This window comes from Mus caroli, chromosome 18 (assembly GCF_900094665.2).
Source record: "Mus caroli chromosome 18, CAROLI_EIJ_v1.1, whole genome shotgun sequence".
Classification (NCBI taxonomy): domain Eukaryota; kingdom Metazoa; phylum Chordata; class Mammalia; order Rodentia; family Muridae; genus Mus; species Mus caroli.
The window spans coordinates 73,790,137-73,806,732 of NC_034587.1; the positions used below are offsets into that span (position 1 = coordinate 73,790,137).

The window sequence follows — 16,596 nt, forward strand, 5'->3', positions numbered from 1 at the left end:
ACACACACACACACACACACACACACACACACACACACACGCACCGTACACGCACACACTTCCCATGTGTATATAACGTTTTACTTCGTGCATTACTGTCATTAGCTCACTCTACGTCAGGACCACTAAGCATGGAAGTATGTTTCCAGTAGCTTCAGCACTCAGGAGACCAAAGCAGGAGGATTACTAGTTTGAACTCAGCCTGGGCTACGTGTAGTAAGACCCTGTGTCAGAAATAAAAACAAAAAGAAAAATAAACCAGAACTGTCCTCTTAAAGCCATGGAAACAGAAACATACATAAAACCACAGTTTTCATAAAAACAGAAAACACCAGTTTCGGCACTAATGAGAAACCAGAGACACGTCTACCCACCCTCCAGGCAAACTTCCTGAAGCCAGAAGGCACCCAACTCCGCTGATAGAAACAGAGTGGACAAACAGCCTTTCCAGATCACCTGGACCATTCTGTTGCCAGGAGAAACAAGGACCAAAGAGGGTTTCTTCCCACAGGCCATGTGGGGCTCCTTCCCCATCCCTCTCATTCCAGGCTCCTTTCCCATCTCCTCTATTGCTGCAAGTCCTGTTCCATGCCCAGTATGGTGGAGCCCTCCATCCTCAGTGTAGAGAACATTGGATGCCTGGTGCCAACCTGGCCTTGGGTACCCACAATTCTGTTTTGGATGGCACGTAATCAGAGCTGAGAACATACATCTGGACTAAGCTGAGTTTACTTTCATCAACATCTTGCGTGAAAAGAGCTCTTTAGCCCATGGACTGAGAAAACCAACTGGAAGTAGGTTTGCTGAACCTACTTAAGAGTGCAAGTGTTCTCAGGGACTTAGTGCAGCCGTTTATATGTAAATAGGTTGTGCTAACAGCAGAGGGCTTTTATCTTTTCTTTAAAGTAGACCCCCAGGGATGTTTATTTGGAAATACTTGTTAGGAGTTACTCGAAAGCAATGCAACTATAATTCTCTCCAAATAGTCTTGAAGGCAGACTTGCCCCTAAATCATTGAGGAAAGATGAGGCTCCAGCAGACACAGAGACAAAGAGAGAGATAGAGAGAGACAGAGACAGAGGGAGAGAGAGAGAGAGAGAGAGAGAGAGAGAGAGAGAGAGAGAGAGAGCTTGCTAACCTGTGTGAGCTCTCATTCTTGAGAGGCCTTGGGGAGGGAATGAGCAGCTGGAAGGGGGAGAGTCCATCTTTTGTTTGTTTCACTATGAGCTCTAGACAGGGGCATGGCCAGAGAAGAGATGACATGCAGGCCTGCCTGCCAGTCACAGAGCAGGACCAGCAAAGACCTGGGCAGCAGGGAAAGATGGGGTGACACTGTAGCTTTTTCCCAGAAGGGACTATTTCCCTTTCCTGTTGGGCTCAGGGCTAGCACTGTTGGGTATAGAGTTCTGTGGGGGGCAGGGCTGCAGATAGAAGAAAATCTTTCCATTGAGACCAGGACTATGGTGAGGTTGGCAATATGTCCAGATGGGAACTGTAAGGTGGGGAGCCCGTTCTCAGGTGCCAGGCTTGCATTTGTTGCTGCTGAGGCTGAGTACCTCCTCTAACTTTAGCATCCTAGGCCCTCGCTGGTCTGACCTTGTCCCAGGGGGCCTGCTTTCAGAATTGCTCAGGGAAGGAGTTTATTGAGAAGCAAAGCAGGCAGAGTGAGACACAAAGCCAGATCCCTCTCTGGGGCATCTCAAAAGTGTCCCTTGGTTCTTTCCTAGGACAGAGGACAGCAATAGGTGCAGCAGCCACAAGCCTGGTGATAACAAAGTAGGCCAGAGTCCAGCCTTCCTTTGCATTCATGCCAGAGGCCTTGTTGTCCGTCCTTCTCCACTTGTGGCCTCGCTTGGCATGGAGGACTCTAGGGACTCAACTGATAAACTTGTTGAGGGTCCAGGAACCCATAGGAAAGAGTAGTGGTCGGCCAATAGAAGCCAGTTCTTCCTTTAATATGGTGGAGATAGAAACAGTCAGATGTTAGCACCCTGAAAAAAAGGAAGAGCTGCCAAGTGGCAGGAGATGTTAGAAGGGCTGGAGACATATAAGAACCCTGAAAAATCTCCTAAGAGAATTTACAAAGAAATCCTACTCTCTCTCCAAGATAAAAATCTCCCCTTTCCTTGAGGTCCCCAAAGAGAAAGGAGAAGCAAGAACTGTCACAGAAATATAAAAAGTAAGGCCGTTCACCTGCTAGCACAGAAAGAGGGCTCGATGTCAACTGCACATCGAGGGACCAGACTGTTTGGAGACAGACACAGTGTACAGCAATAATCTCTGTTTCGTGTTCTTATCACATCTACCGTCTGTGACAGGAAGTTGGCCCTGTCAGGACATGGGTTACAGGACAATACTCTTCCTTGTGGACACTAAAGAAGAAGACACCTGGGCCCTGTCCGGAACCTTCTCGAGCTCCAAACATGCCACTCATGGCCTTTTTGTCGGTTTCAGGAACATCATGAAAAAATACTGAGCTTGAGAAATCTACCTAAGTTTTTACACAATGAAATGCTTTTGATCTTCATCTCTCTGAAGGGAAGTGAATTCTTACCTCTGTGTCTCATAAAATGCCAAAATCACACACACACACACACACACACACACACACACACACACACACACACACACACCTATGCACACATGCCTAGTGAGATTGTTTTGGGAGAACTTTAGAAATTCTCAGAAGACTCTAGCAAAGAAATTGCTTTGTTTTCTTGGAAGATGATTTTGTAACAAAGCCCTATTAAGTTTCTGTGGAAGAACTGATATAGCTGAGTTAGATCTACCTGGATCTGAAAGAGGATGAGTCCCCGAGGAACCCTTCAGGGCAGATCCTGCCTGACTTTCATTCTGAGGCCATGGACATCAGAATGCATCACCTGAGCAACGGGCAAAGAGGTGTGGCCAGGCCTGCAGGAGAGAAAACAGACCCTCCCCCTTCACAAAAACCTCAAGAGTTCCTCCCACAGTCAGAACACTGTGCCAGAGTCAGGCAGCAGAGCAGGCAACTGACAAAGGAGGGGGGCGGGGGGGGGGGGGGAGGGGGCAGGGACCTGAACACTGAGGCCAGTTTAGAGAGAAAAGTTTTATCAGGTCTTTGAGACAACTCTGTGCAACTGTGGTTTCCAACAAGAGGACAGAATTCATGCCCAGCTAGGATGCTGTCAAGTACTCCCACTGAAGGCAAAGGTCCATCAGCTCTGCTGACACCCAAAATATCAAGCTCAGAGCAGAACAGGAAGATTTGGATGCTGACAGGAAGCAGAGCCGCCATCAGTGTGGTACAGTGCCTGAGAGTAGAAATGAAAGCAGAGCTCTGTGGGCTGAGGGACCAGGAAGGGCTTCTTTCTCCGAGTACAGGGAGCATCTTTATTCTAAGCATCCAAGAAAGCTTGTTGCTGAGCTGAGTTCTGGCCAATCTAAAGTAGTTTCCTTACAAAGTGCAATTTCCCAGTTTTTCAAGAAAACTGTAGAAGGGGGCAGTGGAGAATAACGTGTCTACTCTTCTACAGCAAACCTGCCCTGTTTATCATGAAGGGTCTCTAAAACACTCTTGACATGGTCCTGGGACCCCAATTCTTCAGGTTCTACTTTTCAATTGATATTTCTCCAGAAACACCAACAGCTGCACAAATCCTAGCATCCTACCCACTGGTGGAGCAGAAGTCCCTCCCGTTGAACTTGGGGATAGGGGGTGTACTGGCTAGGTTTGTGTGTCAACTTGACACAGCTGGAGTTATCACAGAGAAAGGAGCCTCCCTTGAGGAAATGCCTCCATGAGATCCAGCTGTAAGGCATTTTCTCAATTAGTGATCAAGGGGTTAGGGCCCATTGTGGGTGGTGCCATCCCTGGGCTGGTAGTCCTGGGTTCTATAAGAAAGCAAGCTGAGCAAACCAGGGAAAGCAAGCCAGTAAGCAGCATCCTTCCATGGCCTCTGCATCAGCTCCTGTGTCTTGGTTCCTACCCTGTGTTAGTTCCTGTTCTGATGGAACAGAAGTCCCTCCTTTGGTGATGGACAGCAATGTGGAAGTGTAAACTGAATAAACCCTTTCCTCCCCAACTTTTGAAAGAAAGATGAAATTTCAAGACCTGTAAGTCATATAAAGTACTCAGAAATTGCTGGTTGTTTGTGAGCCTAGAGGGTGCCTGGGACTGAGAAAAAAAGAAAAACAAACCTGGGTATGCCCCGTAGTTAAAACATTCCTGGGAACAGCTTAACCTTAAAGATAAAGAGGAATGTGAGGACAATAACAGGGCTATCTGAACTGAGTCAACAACTCACAGAACTCTGACACCCTGCACGTACATGGAATTTTTCTGCTGATGTTTGAATAAGCCAATAGTGTGTCGCTATGCNGAATTCCACACCCCTAAGCCCCTTACCCCATAAAAACCCCTAGGTTTTGAGCCTCTTGGCTGACATCCATTATCTCCTGTGTGTGATGCATGTTGGTCCGGAACTCCATAATTAAACGACCTCATGTAATTACATCAAGATGGTCCTTCGTGATTTTTTGGGTGCACGCCAATTGGGAATTGAGTGGGGGTTTCCCCACTGGGTTCTATCACTTTCTTCTTGGTCATGATGTTTTGTGCAGAAATACAAACCCTGACAAAGGCAGGGGGCAAGAAGACAATTCAGGGTCCTTAAAGAATAAAAGATTCATCATTTCTCCAGTGGGGTATTTACCAGATAACACAAGACAGCAAGTTAGTTATATGTATAATCTTGAGATGCGTGGACCATCACCGACTAGAGATGTTAATGGTAGCCTCTTAAGCAGTTTACCAAAATACTTTTCTCTCAGTGTGTGTCCTTCCAAGACTGTAACACCCCAGTAGTTTCTGTAGCGATGGCTTGGTGCAGTATAAAACCTCACTCCCTGTGGATGACGTCAGTCCTTCTGGGTATCAATTTCAGGGCTCCAGAGATGGACAGGGGCTTTCTTCTCAAGAAGCAGGACTGCTGTGAAGATTTATCTCTACTCATTGGAGGCCATGGAAACTTCACCGCTGGGTTTCTAAGTGCCAAAGCAGAACGTTACAGCACTGTAACAATTGTAACTTGTAACCGATTGTAACAATTTGTGTGCTTCTAACTTGTGTGAGCAATGAACATAGTAGATACATCCTCTCCACGTAAACTGTGTCAGATGGGCTCCTTCACTGACCCTCAAAGGCAAAGTCTCCTGGAAAAGACAATGACATTTAGGGACACATGCACAGTAATCTCTCCTCAGTTTCCTGTGTATCTTTCTATCAAACCTGATTGTTTTGACTCTGCTGGCCCACTCTAACGTAACTCGTTACAAAGCACTGAAATACTATACAAGAGGTGTTTTTAGCACCGTGTGTAGTGTGTCTGTTAATAGATACAGTGAATATCTGCATACAGATTGGAACAGAAAACTGAAGAAATACTTTTTATACTACTACTTTGAATCTAGAACCTTGGGATAACATTTTTTTAAACTTGTCTCTTAGCATGCTTCCCCCGCCAAGCCCTCATATTTTTAATCCAAGCCCTAAACTGCAGTGGCCTGGACAGTTAACCCAGGTTTTATAAGTACGCATCTTACAAAATTTTACCAAATTCCTCCAGCTTCGACTATTTTGTTTCAGGAAAATTAAAGACATTGGAGAAAAAGGCTAACCATTTTGTGGTGCTTAAAGCCAGGGCTTAAGGATGTCGCTCAGCCAGTAGAGGGCTTATCTGGCTTTCACAAAAGCTCTGGGCTTGATCCCCAGCAACGCCTAAGAAGTATGGTGGTGCTCACCTGTAATCTCAGTGTTCAGGAGATGGAGGCAGGGGAACAGAAGTTCAAAGCCATCCTTAGGTACATGGTAAATATGAGGCCAGTCTGGACACATGCCTGTCTCAGGCATATCTATGGGGACACTTAAGGTAAGTTTTATGGCTAAAGGCACAGACTCCCATCCTCTGTCCCAAGTCTTAGTCCTTTGTCCCTTTGACTCTGGTGTGTCTGTCATACTCAGACTGTGTACTCTCTCTTCCTAGATGCAAGGCGGTGCAGGGGTCAGGGGGAGGTGGGGCATCACTGGCCCTGGCCCTGGCATGCTCTGCAGCAGCCTTCTGAAGTTTACGTGCAGTCAGGACTGCACTGCAGTGTGATTACTGCTCTGCAGTGTGATGACTGCTCTGCTGCTCAATTTCCATAGCTCACTCGGGAGACCCCTGGTTGTCGCTGTGTCCATGGTCTTTTCTGCCATTCCTGTGCTTGCAGGGTATGGCAGGGGAACTGCTACACTCATCGGGCCATTACAATGTCCCTGTTAAAACTGTGAAAACGGTGCTAGTTACTTCTAGTCATCGACGATTTGATCTTTAAGAAGTGTATGTGTGACTTTCACAGTTTCAAATATTTTTCTTTTCCAGTGAAAGCAAATTCAGAAATAAATGAATTAATAATGATAATAAAATAAGTAAACAAAAGCCAGGGACGTCTTCCAAGTATTCTTTTACCCTACAGTTACCATAAAACACTGGCAAGGCCTTGGGTACTTTGGAAAGATACAGATGGACTGACTGGAGGGTTGCTTTCTGGGTTAACCTTGCATCGCAACTGTATTTGAATGCCAAAAAGTAGGAAATCTAACATGAAGTTTCCTTCAGTTGCAAATTAAAGCTTTAAGATTTTAAAGCTCCAATAGCTAATAATGAAGGCAACATGCGTGTGGCTCATGGATGTGACAATCCTTGTTAAGTATTCACTGAATCCAATGGCACTCTAATGACTTGCACTGGCGTGCTGAGGAGGGTAACGAGGAATCGGTGGATTTAAGCTAAACACTTCATGGAAGCCCAGAGCCCCAATAACACGACTCTTGATTTAGATCACATGGAAGCCAAGAGATATAGATGTAGCTGACGGCATTCACCCTGATTTATAAACTACAATTCCATGACCAAATCAAACAGCATAGTTTGTGGTTGTCAAAGCTATGCTGTTCCAAAACAAACAAACAAACAAACAAACAAAAACAATATGTCATAGACACAGTAGACTCATATATGCAACACACACTCTCGGACACACACACACACACACACACACATGCACACAGCATTTTTATGTCATCTATGCCATTTTTGTGTGTGCTTATTTGATGTGATTGTTTTCAATGTGCTAAAAAAAATTTTTAAAGTATAAAATAAAGGCCAATGGAGCAGACAGTGTTGATTATTACAATTTTAATCCGTGGAGAAAGTGAAGCATAGAGAGTTTATGTAACTTTTAAGTCAGGTAGCTACCAGGTAGCATGGAAGCCCACAGCAAGGTCAGAGCTTCTCACTGAATAAATGTCAGGAAGAACTCCATCCACAATGAGAAAACAGGGAAAAACGGTTATTGTAGTGGGTTAGGGCATAAGGAGAACTAGCTGGCCCACCAAGAAAGCCATTCAGTGCCATGCATGTGTGGGTGGAGACTTGTTTGCTGGGTCTGAGACAAGAAAGTACCTGGCAAGAGAAGGCTTGGGGATGCCAAGGGCTTCTGGGGCAGCAGAAGCTGGAGGCAGGGTACAATGTTGTAGGCATGTCCCGGAGGAACCCAGGAGGCCCCGGGGGTGAGGACAGGCTCTGCTCCTCCTTAGTTTGAGCATCTTTACTGTAGCCAGAGTTCATGGAGCCTGGAGAGAATCTGCCCTCGTGTTTCCCGAGAAACCACTTTCCTCCTGGCAGAGCCTTGGCAAAGCGGGAGGAAAGGTCAGGAAGGCTGACTGGGTGTGGCGTGGGTGCCAAGTCCAGGAGGGAAGCTGCTCCCTACCCCCACCCCACCTACCCCACAACCACACCCTACCCCTTCTTCTTCATCTGAAGTAGAAACAGGAGCTAGAAGGAGCTGTGTCTGCAGAGGCCTGAGCTCGAGAGCAAGACCTAGTTGCTGAGCCACTGTCAAGACCAGAGAGAGACAGGGTTTTGCCCGTGTTCACAGAGCAGGCGTGGCACCTGGTTGGAAGCAAGACAAGGACGAAGAAGTCTGGCTCGTAGATTCAAAGAAAAGAAAGGCGGAAGCTCATTAAATGGCTCTTTAACATAATGTAGCTTATGGACTTTAATAGCAATGTGTCAATATTGGCTCGTGTAGAACACTAATGAACGATGTTAACACCAGAGGAGAGCGAAGGGAGGGAGGCTGCACAGACATTCTCTACAATTAGCCTGCATCTTTTTCCTATGAACCTAAAACCACTCTTTTCAAAAAAATATTTATTGCTTTTTTTTTTAAGTTGGTTGCTCTGATCTGTTGGTAGCTTATGAAATAAAGTGATTTTTTTCCCCCAGTTCTCTGAGACCACACATTTTGGGGAGTATCCCCTGGCCCATGAGTCTGGACTCTTACGGAGGGGTGGAAACCCACCGCGGTATGTAAATGGGGATATGTTTTACTGCAGAACAAGGAACAGCGTCCACTTCAAGCACACAACAGGCCATGTTCGAAAGCTGATCAAAACTGGAAATCTCTCCCTTGAAAATCAATAAAGTATACACTAGCAAGATTTTGCTGAAAGGACCCAGATATAGCTGTCTCTTGTGAGACTATGCCGGGGCCTAGCAAACACAGAAGTGGATGCTCACAGTCAGCTATCGGATGGATCACAGGGCTCCCAATGGAGAAGCTAGAGAAAGTACCCAAGGAGTTAAAGGGATCTGCAACCCTATAGGGGGAACAACATGATGAACTAACCAGTACCCCGGAGCTCTTGACTCTAGCTGCATATGTATCGAAAGATGGCCTAGTCGGCCATCACTGGAAAGAGAGGCCCATTGGACTTGCAAACTTATATGCCCCAATACAGGGGAATGCCAGGGCCAAAAGAATGGGAATGGGTGGGTAGGGAAGTGAGGGGGGGTATGGGGGACTTTTGGGATAGCATTGGAAATGTAATTGAGGAAAATACGTAATAAAAAAATATTAAAAATTTAAAAAAAATCAATAAAGTTTGGAAAACAGGCCAGTTTGAGGACTGATCCTTGGCTACAGGAATGAGTCTATTGGGAGACAAAAAAGGGGGGGCCGAAGTGGAGGGGGGACTGAGTTAGCCAGCTTTCTTTGGCTTCGTCAAACACCTGAAGTAAGAAACATTGAAGAAAGAAAGTCTATTTGGGCTCACGGTTTGGGACGTCTTGGTCCACAATTGTCAACCCGTTGCTTTGCGCCCAGTCAGGAAAACGATGGCAGGAGAGAGTGAGTGACAGAGAAGGTTACCACATGGTGGCTTGCGAGTAGAGAGGAGGATACGCTCCCATGGTACGACTGGGGGGCCCAAGCACAGTAACTAACCTCCTCCCTCTAGGCCCCACCTCATAAAGGCTTCCTTCTCAAGAAGCACCAAGCTGGGAACCAAGCAACCTACGAGCCTTTGGGGAAATGCATTGGCCACCTGAGGTTCTTTAGAAACTTCATTCGCCCTGCCTCGGGCAGGCCCAGAAACAAACACTCTGCACTCTTGAGGTGTAGTTAGCAATGCAGATCATTTTTATTAATTATAAATAAAGTACAAAAAAATCCACCCAAAGTGAATCTAAGCATTTACACAATTCCTAATGTCTCCGCCCATTCATTGATACACTATTGCTTTAGTAGTCATAATAAATATTTTTCTAGCTTTCTGCTATAAAATAGTCTATGTAGCAAAATGTTGCACAGCACACAACAGAACAGAACGGCAGGAGGATTACAAAAATGGACAATCAACACTGAAGGTAATCCTTTCACTTACCAGGGGCAACAAACAGCCCCCTCGGAGGGCCCGGTGCAGCCCTCACCACAGCTGAGGGGAATAAAGCTCACCCCACAGGGTGGGGAGGCTCAGGAGCGGGGCATTGCCAGCCGGAGCATAGGGCCTGTCCTACTCTGGCCCCACACAACAGCACAGCGAGCCCGCGAGGAGCTCTGCGGGAGGCAGTGTCTGCCAGGCCTGGCAGTGTGGTAATTGTGCTCCACCGGCGTGGTGGGTGACTCCACAGGCCATCTCCAAGAAAAGCAAGGCTCCAGGGAAGAGGCAGAAGAGAAGCTGGGCAGCAGCAAGCAAGACACCCCGTCCCGGGGATGGAGCTGAGGGGTCACACGCAGTCTAGCCACACGGGTAGGTAGTGTGGCAACCCCAGTTCTTGGGTTTCTCTCCTCCGTGCCAGAGCTATGCAAACCCATGGGGCTTCCCGTGGAGGGTGGAGCTACCCACCAGGCAAAGGCAGTGATGTCAAGAGCCGAGAAGGAGGAGGGTTGAGTTAGGAGAAGGAGGAGGGCTGAGTTAGGAGGAGGAGGAGAGAGGAGGGTCAGCATGCCAGTGTTCCAGGCTTAATCCAGGGTCCACTTCCTTAAGGTCCCTTGTCGTTGCTCACACAGCTAGTGAAACTGGACTCAGAGACCTCTAAGTCCACAGCAGGCCCTCCCTGTCTGCAGCCTCCGTGAAACATAGGCAAAGGGGAGGTGGGGTGCTGGGGAGAAAGCAGGATATAATTCTGCTGCTCCCCAAGTTCTTGTCAATGACTGGTATCCTAACCACAAAGGCTCCAGACAAGATTAGGGGTGGGGGAAATCCCCACACCGTGGTCTGGGTCTTCTATGCTATCCACTCCTTCTCTCAGACTGACCACCTAACCTTGAGAGAGTCCATGTTGCAAACTCAAGGACGTATCTAGCTAGTTTTTGCACCTGCAGGATGTTGTATAGAGAGGACTCTGTGGACTGCTGCTATGAGCAGATCTCTAAGGTGATTCCTAACTGGCTCCCTCTGTTCCCCATGTCCCCCATTCCTCTCCTTGTCTTCCTTTCATCCTTTCCCTTTTCATCTCTGGGGGTGAGGGAGAGAGAGAGAGAGAAAGGGAGAGAGAGAGAGGGCCACCTGTGTGGTCTCGCTTGGGACAGTGACTTATTCTTTCTTAATCAGGGCGAACCAAGAGATCACCTTCTAGACTCCCTCCCTCGGAGCTGAGGACTGACTCAGGGGGACCAGGTACTGACTTACCCTTGATCAGAGCGGGTCTTCTGGGCCCTACCTAATAAAACAGCCTCTCTTTCAGATGACCATATTCATTGTGTCTGAAACCTTCTGAGTGGGAGCCCAAGTATAGCTTAGTAACTGTCCTCGGGATAGAGGATGGGTGGGCTTAGGAATGTAGGGAGGGGAGGGAAGACAGAGAGCAGACTTGAGGTGGGGAAAGAGGCCTGGGGGAGGGGGCACGAGTGACAAGTGAAAGGATTACCCCAGTCTGCTGACGAGTGCAAATTATATTTATATATGTGCTAAATACACTCACTATATTGGAGCTTGTCACTAGATCACAGCATACAGAATCAAAGGTTTGCATTTCGTATGGAATGTATCCAAAGAGGCCAGCACCACAGTAGGACAGCTTGCAATCACACACCCTGATAGTTTGGACAAAATAAAGTTCGCAGACTTTTATTTAAAATGGTTTTTTTGTTTGTTTGTTTGTTTCGCAGTTGTCATCGTACCAACGCATGCAAAGCATTCCACTCCCAGAAACGACGCCAAAATGAGGTAATAGGAGCAATAAAAAACATTAGTATCCTTTCTAAATAAATAAATTATAATTAAAAATGCAAAACAACTATAAAAATAATTAAATAAGAACCCACGATATCTACAAGTTAGTCATAAATTATGATTGTTAAATATAAGGCATTTAAACTCACAAAACCCTGTAAACTAGCAACGTGCCATGTTTTTTTTTAATTTTTTTGTGTTTTTTTTTTCTTTTTTGTTTTTCTATCAGCTGAAATCGCTCTAGCATTTGCTCTACGCGCGCGCAGGAGATGAAACACAAGGGGGACCTGACAGACGTTGCTACAGCCCCACGCGGGGAATGTTGTCCCACAGGCGGGGTTGGGGCTTGGGGCTTGGGGGATTTCTTCAGGAAAACAAGTCTGGTGCTTTTTCTTCACCATTGAAAAAACTGTGCTTGTTCGTTAGGCGTAAAGAGTTTAAGAATGCTTGCACGGAGGCTGGGGGCCTTTGCGGGAGAGGAGCTTGAGGCCTGTCACAGGTGGTGGCGAGGGTGACCAGGGAGACTGGGGTCCTTGGCAGGTGGAGGAACAACGTGCAGCCCCAGCTGCCCTCTGCCTGTGCCCAGCTGGATTCGTGGCGTGGCGTTGATTGGTGTCCGAGGTGGACCTGCTGCGCCGTGGCTGCGGTTAGGAGGCCCAACTTGTCAAAGGCACTCATGCGTCTCAGTCAGAAAAGGGTCTGAGTCCCTTGAGTTGAGCAGGAGAACTGCGCATGTCTCTCTCCTGGAGATGGTGGATGTGAGATGCTGAGGCCTGGCCTTGCCTCATCGCCGCTCCTTTCTGGCTTCCTGACCAGTCGGAGGACTGGGCAGAGGCACTGGCTTTTCTCCACCCAATCGGCAGCCCTCCCACCCTCGGTCTGGAAACGGGAGCTGCACCAGGGCACAAGGACTCCAAGTAGATGGAAGGGGAAGGGGGTGAAGGATCAACCCCTACCCTGCCCAGGTCCTAATGCTAGCCTGGAGCGTTCAAAGAGCCTGAACAAAAAGGAAGCAAGACGAAACCGTCCTGCCCTCTCACTCGGCCTGTGTGCCAGGGCCTCGGAAGCAGGTGTATGTATGTGCGCACAGGAGACCTCTCAGCGGCAAGGCCGGCTGAGGGCAACTCTACAGCGGTGAAGGATGTGTTGATGTTAGGAAGAATCACTGGATGTGTTTTGGGAGAAATTTAGGGAGCATCCAATCAGCTTCCCTGTGTCACAGCTGAGGACGCTGAGGCCCAGCAAGCCATTGGGGTGGGGTCGGGGGTTCCAGCATTTCCCAGTTTGCCAGTGAACAGCCAGGACTAGAATCTGGGACACTGGTTCCAGTTCCCTCCTGGGTCCCCGCCAATCTCTTTTCCTACCAGCCTTTCAGGAGAGCCTCAAAGGAAAGAACAGAGTGGCCTCAGAGAGGAGTGACCCACCTAGACCACCCCCAATGACCTCTGAGCCACAGCCATCTTCAGAGGACATCTCGGCTTGGACACAGCCATCGGGGGAGCAGCAGGAAAGAAGTCACAAGTTTTTGTGGCTTTTGGTCGGCAGCTTTCTAACATCCTGACTTTCTTTCCCGGGCCAGCCTTTATACTGGAGACCGTGTTCTCGATGGCGACCAGAGTTGACTGAGGCCACACTCAGCACACCTGACCTTCACCATAAGCACTGTTGGATGTGTGCTGTTCCTCCACTCCTCAGAGTTCCGCCAGGCAGAGACATCGCCTGAGTGATCACCTTCCTCAACACCTACTGCCCCCCTACCCCAATAGGCAGTCCACAGAGATTGAAGGACACACCAGAAGACCAGGCCTGGGAGGAGACAGGCAGCCCTTCCTTCACGATGGTTGTCCTGGAAGGATCTCTCTCAAGTCCAATTGGCCACTGTCATTTTTTTGGTCACGACTCCAAAACTTACCCTGGGCTTATTTAACTTTGTGGAATTTCTCCTTTTATCTGATCAGCATACCGTTTCCTGCTCTTAGCATACGAGGGCACTGAGACTGGCTACATACAGGTTGAGGTTTCCGAGAGCAGTGCAAATGAGGTGGGGGAGAAGAAGTGGAGGGAGGAGGGGAGGGGGAGGAGGGAAGAGAGGAGGTGGGTTGAGAAGAGTAAGGGGCAAAGGACAGTTAAAGAATGCCAGGAGACCTGGTATTTTCTGCACACAACTAAGAGCTACAGTCGAGTTAGAATTTGGCAGATTTCCCCCACCTCCAGAACTCTGTCCTCCCATCTCTCGGAGCGGTACAGAAAGCATACACTAATACTGTGTCACTTGGGACTTTCCATCTCCTTTCTCACTAAACCCTCAGAGACTCCCCTGAGAGAACAGAAAGCACATTAGGGCTGGACGGTGTTAACTCTCAGATCTAGGTGATGTGGGGGGAGGGGAGGCATGGGGACACACGGTTCTTTCTCCCCACTGGAAGGAGATGGAAACTGAGGCACAGAGAAAGAAAAGGAATTTCCCAAGATCACAGAAGAATCAGAGGATCATGAGGCTAGGGGCAAGGGCCTCCCAACCCAGCCAAGGAGTCTCGAAACAATGGCTATCTCTGAGGGTCTAATCAAGCAGGATCCTGGAGGAAGCTCAAGTTACTCCCAAGGTTGTGGACTTGCCCTGATGCCCCAATGCTAACTGAGAGCACTTTAGCCGAGGCCAAGTCTACACTGCCGATGCTGTGCCGTCTGTATCATCTGGTTAATATTTTTGCATAGGGAGGCAGTGGCTACATTGCCTCTTTGTGGCAAGATGAGAGCTCAGGATAGAAGGTTAGGAACTAGAGTGAGCAGGGGCTGCTGGCTCCCAGGAACAGGCTCTTGGGGTGGGGTGGGAGTAGAGGGTAGGCTGTAGCTGGAGGCATTGTCCTCCCTGGTTCAGTGTGGTACCTAGGAAAGCTACTGGGGCTAAGCCATGGGCCTGAGGACTGGGGAGCCCACTGCAAGGTGAGGAACCCCTTCTCTGGCTGGGGTTCTGCCCTCCTCACCTTGCCTGAAAACCTCGGAAAACCAGTGAGACCCAGTCTGCTCCTTTTAAGCCCATCCCCTTCTCAGAAGCCCCTCTTACACTCCGTGCACTGTAAACATGAGAAAAACAAAGCCCAAGGGGGAAAAAAAACAAAAACAACAAACGAGGACTCCCCCCTCCCAACCTGGGTGAAAAATTATCAACTTTTTTCACCGTAAACAGAATTTGGCTTGTTTGTTTGTTTGTTTGTTTTTCACCTTTGATTTTTCTTTTTTTTTTCTTTTTCTTTTTCTTTTTTTTTCTTTTCGCTCATAAAGATGGGAAGATTGGGGCTGTCGTTGGTTGGTTGGTTGGTTGGTTCGGTCAGGCACCAAAACAAGAAACTCAATGAGAAATATTTGGTGCGAGTTCAGTAATAGCGACATGTCCACCACAGATGACGAGAGCACCACACACGACATTTTTCTTAAGCTAACATGCTCTGGCTGCCATCCACAGAATAGCTAGAGACCCCTACATGGTTTCTACGTGGTCAAGAGGTATATACACAATCCCTCAAAGGACAGGATTGAGGGGCCGATCACCAGCTTGTACCCTCGAGATAACATCCATCCTCAGCAGCTGGGGTCCCCCCTTCCCGCCCCTGCTCTGGGCACGGCCAGCTCCCTCCCGGCTGCACAGCAAGGCGATGAGGCAGTCACCATTCCTGATGGGTGGGTCCTCCCACCCTACCCCTCCTCTCCCTCAGACACCGCTACCAACTCCTCTTTCCACCAAAAAGAAAAAAAAATGTGCTTGCAGGCTTCTTCTCTACGTCAAATGGCTCAGAAGGCAAAGTTTGGCTGCAAGGGCTATGGCCGTGGGGGGGGACCTGGTGAAGGAAACGGGGTGTCCACTGGCTAGCTCCTCCCTCAGCTGTCGGCTCCTAGCTGTGTCTCAATGTCCACTCGGCAGATGGGGCATTTCTTGCTCATGGCGAGCCACTGGTCCACACACAGTTGGTGGAAGAGATGCATACAAGGTAGGCGTCTGGAAAAAAAAAAAAGAGTCATGTGACCAGCAGCAGGGGCAGGGGCTAAGGACCACTGGAGACTTGGTGAAGAAAGCTCTTGGAACCCAGACCCTGGAGTGAGGCTGCGGCTGAGATGGGGAACCATGACCAGAAGTGAATCTCAAAACACTCTTTCATAAAGGCCTTGGCTTTGTCTTAGACCTACCCAAACCAATCTCATGCTTTGTCTCCATGACTCCACGTTCATGGTTTCCACATCTAGAATAGTCCATACCTAACTTCACTAGCGCAATCATGAGACATCCTAGCACCCAGGCACCCTGAGGTGCACACCAAGTGTGTGCCTCCTTCCTAGAGTATGCAGGACAGTGACTAAGTTCCTAATACCCTTGAGAGAAATGCGTGCGGGGGTGGCAGGGGAGAGGAGGAGTCAAGGAACTGGCGTCTTACCTCACATCTTCCCCATCCTCCAACATAGACAGACAAATTGTGCATTTCTCATCTGTGTCTGACTCTTCCCCTTCATCTTTCTTGCCCTTGCTGTCCTGGGGTCTTCGCTGTGAATAGAGAAAGAAAAAGGGTTTAGTCGCTTGGTAGAGACTCCTGCTGGCAACTGCCTTTTGCCCACAGCCTCCTCCCACTCTGGTAGTCTCTCCATGCGCTGGGAGCCAGTATCTTTAAATCCTCACCCCTAACTCTTCACTCTTGCTTCAGAAGAGAGAAGGTTAAAATCGGGTGAGGGAGAGGCTGGTGGGCTGCTGGTGGTCATCAAGGGGCCGAGTGTTTGCAAAGGAGTCAGGGTCTTAGTCAAGCTGCCTTTGCAAAGCTATGGCCTGTGGATTTTAGCTTCCCCTGTCTCCCCCACATTGTCCACTTCCTCTCACACCCTGTTCAACACAAACACCTGCCTCGGGCCAGGCTGGGGGCGTGGTGGCGCACGCCTTTAATTCCTGCACTTGGGAGGCAGAGGCAGGCGGATTTCTGAGTTCGAGGCCAGCCTGATCTACAGAGTGAGTTCCAGGACAGCCAGGGCTACACAGAGAAACCCTGTCTCCAAACAAACAAACACACACACACACA

The 16,596-nt window shown here is 48.5% G+C and overlaps 1 protein-coding gene across 2 annotated transcripts in view; it reads right to left on the reverse strand.

Moving 5' to 3' along the window:
* Positions 1 to 10,433: 10,433 nt before the first annotated feature.
* Positions 10,434 to 16,596, reverse strand: part of Rnf165 (ring finger protein 165) — a 109,758-nt gene continuing 103,595 nt past the window's right edge. For both annotated transcript variants that reach the window (XM_021150820.2, XM_029471788.1), the window contains 2 exons: positions 15,967 to 16,073; positions 10,434 to 15,533 (listed from right to left, as the gene is read on the reverse strand). In XM_021150820.2, the coding sequence (XP_021006479.1) occupies positions 15,416 to 15,533; positions 15,967 to 16,073 (225 nt within the window). In that variant the 3' untranslated portion in view covers positions 10,434 to 15,415. The remainder of the gene's footprint in view (positions 15,534 to 15,966; positions 16,074 to 16,596) is intronic.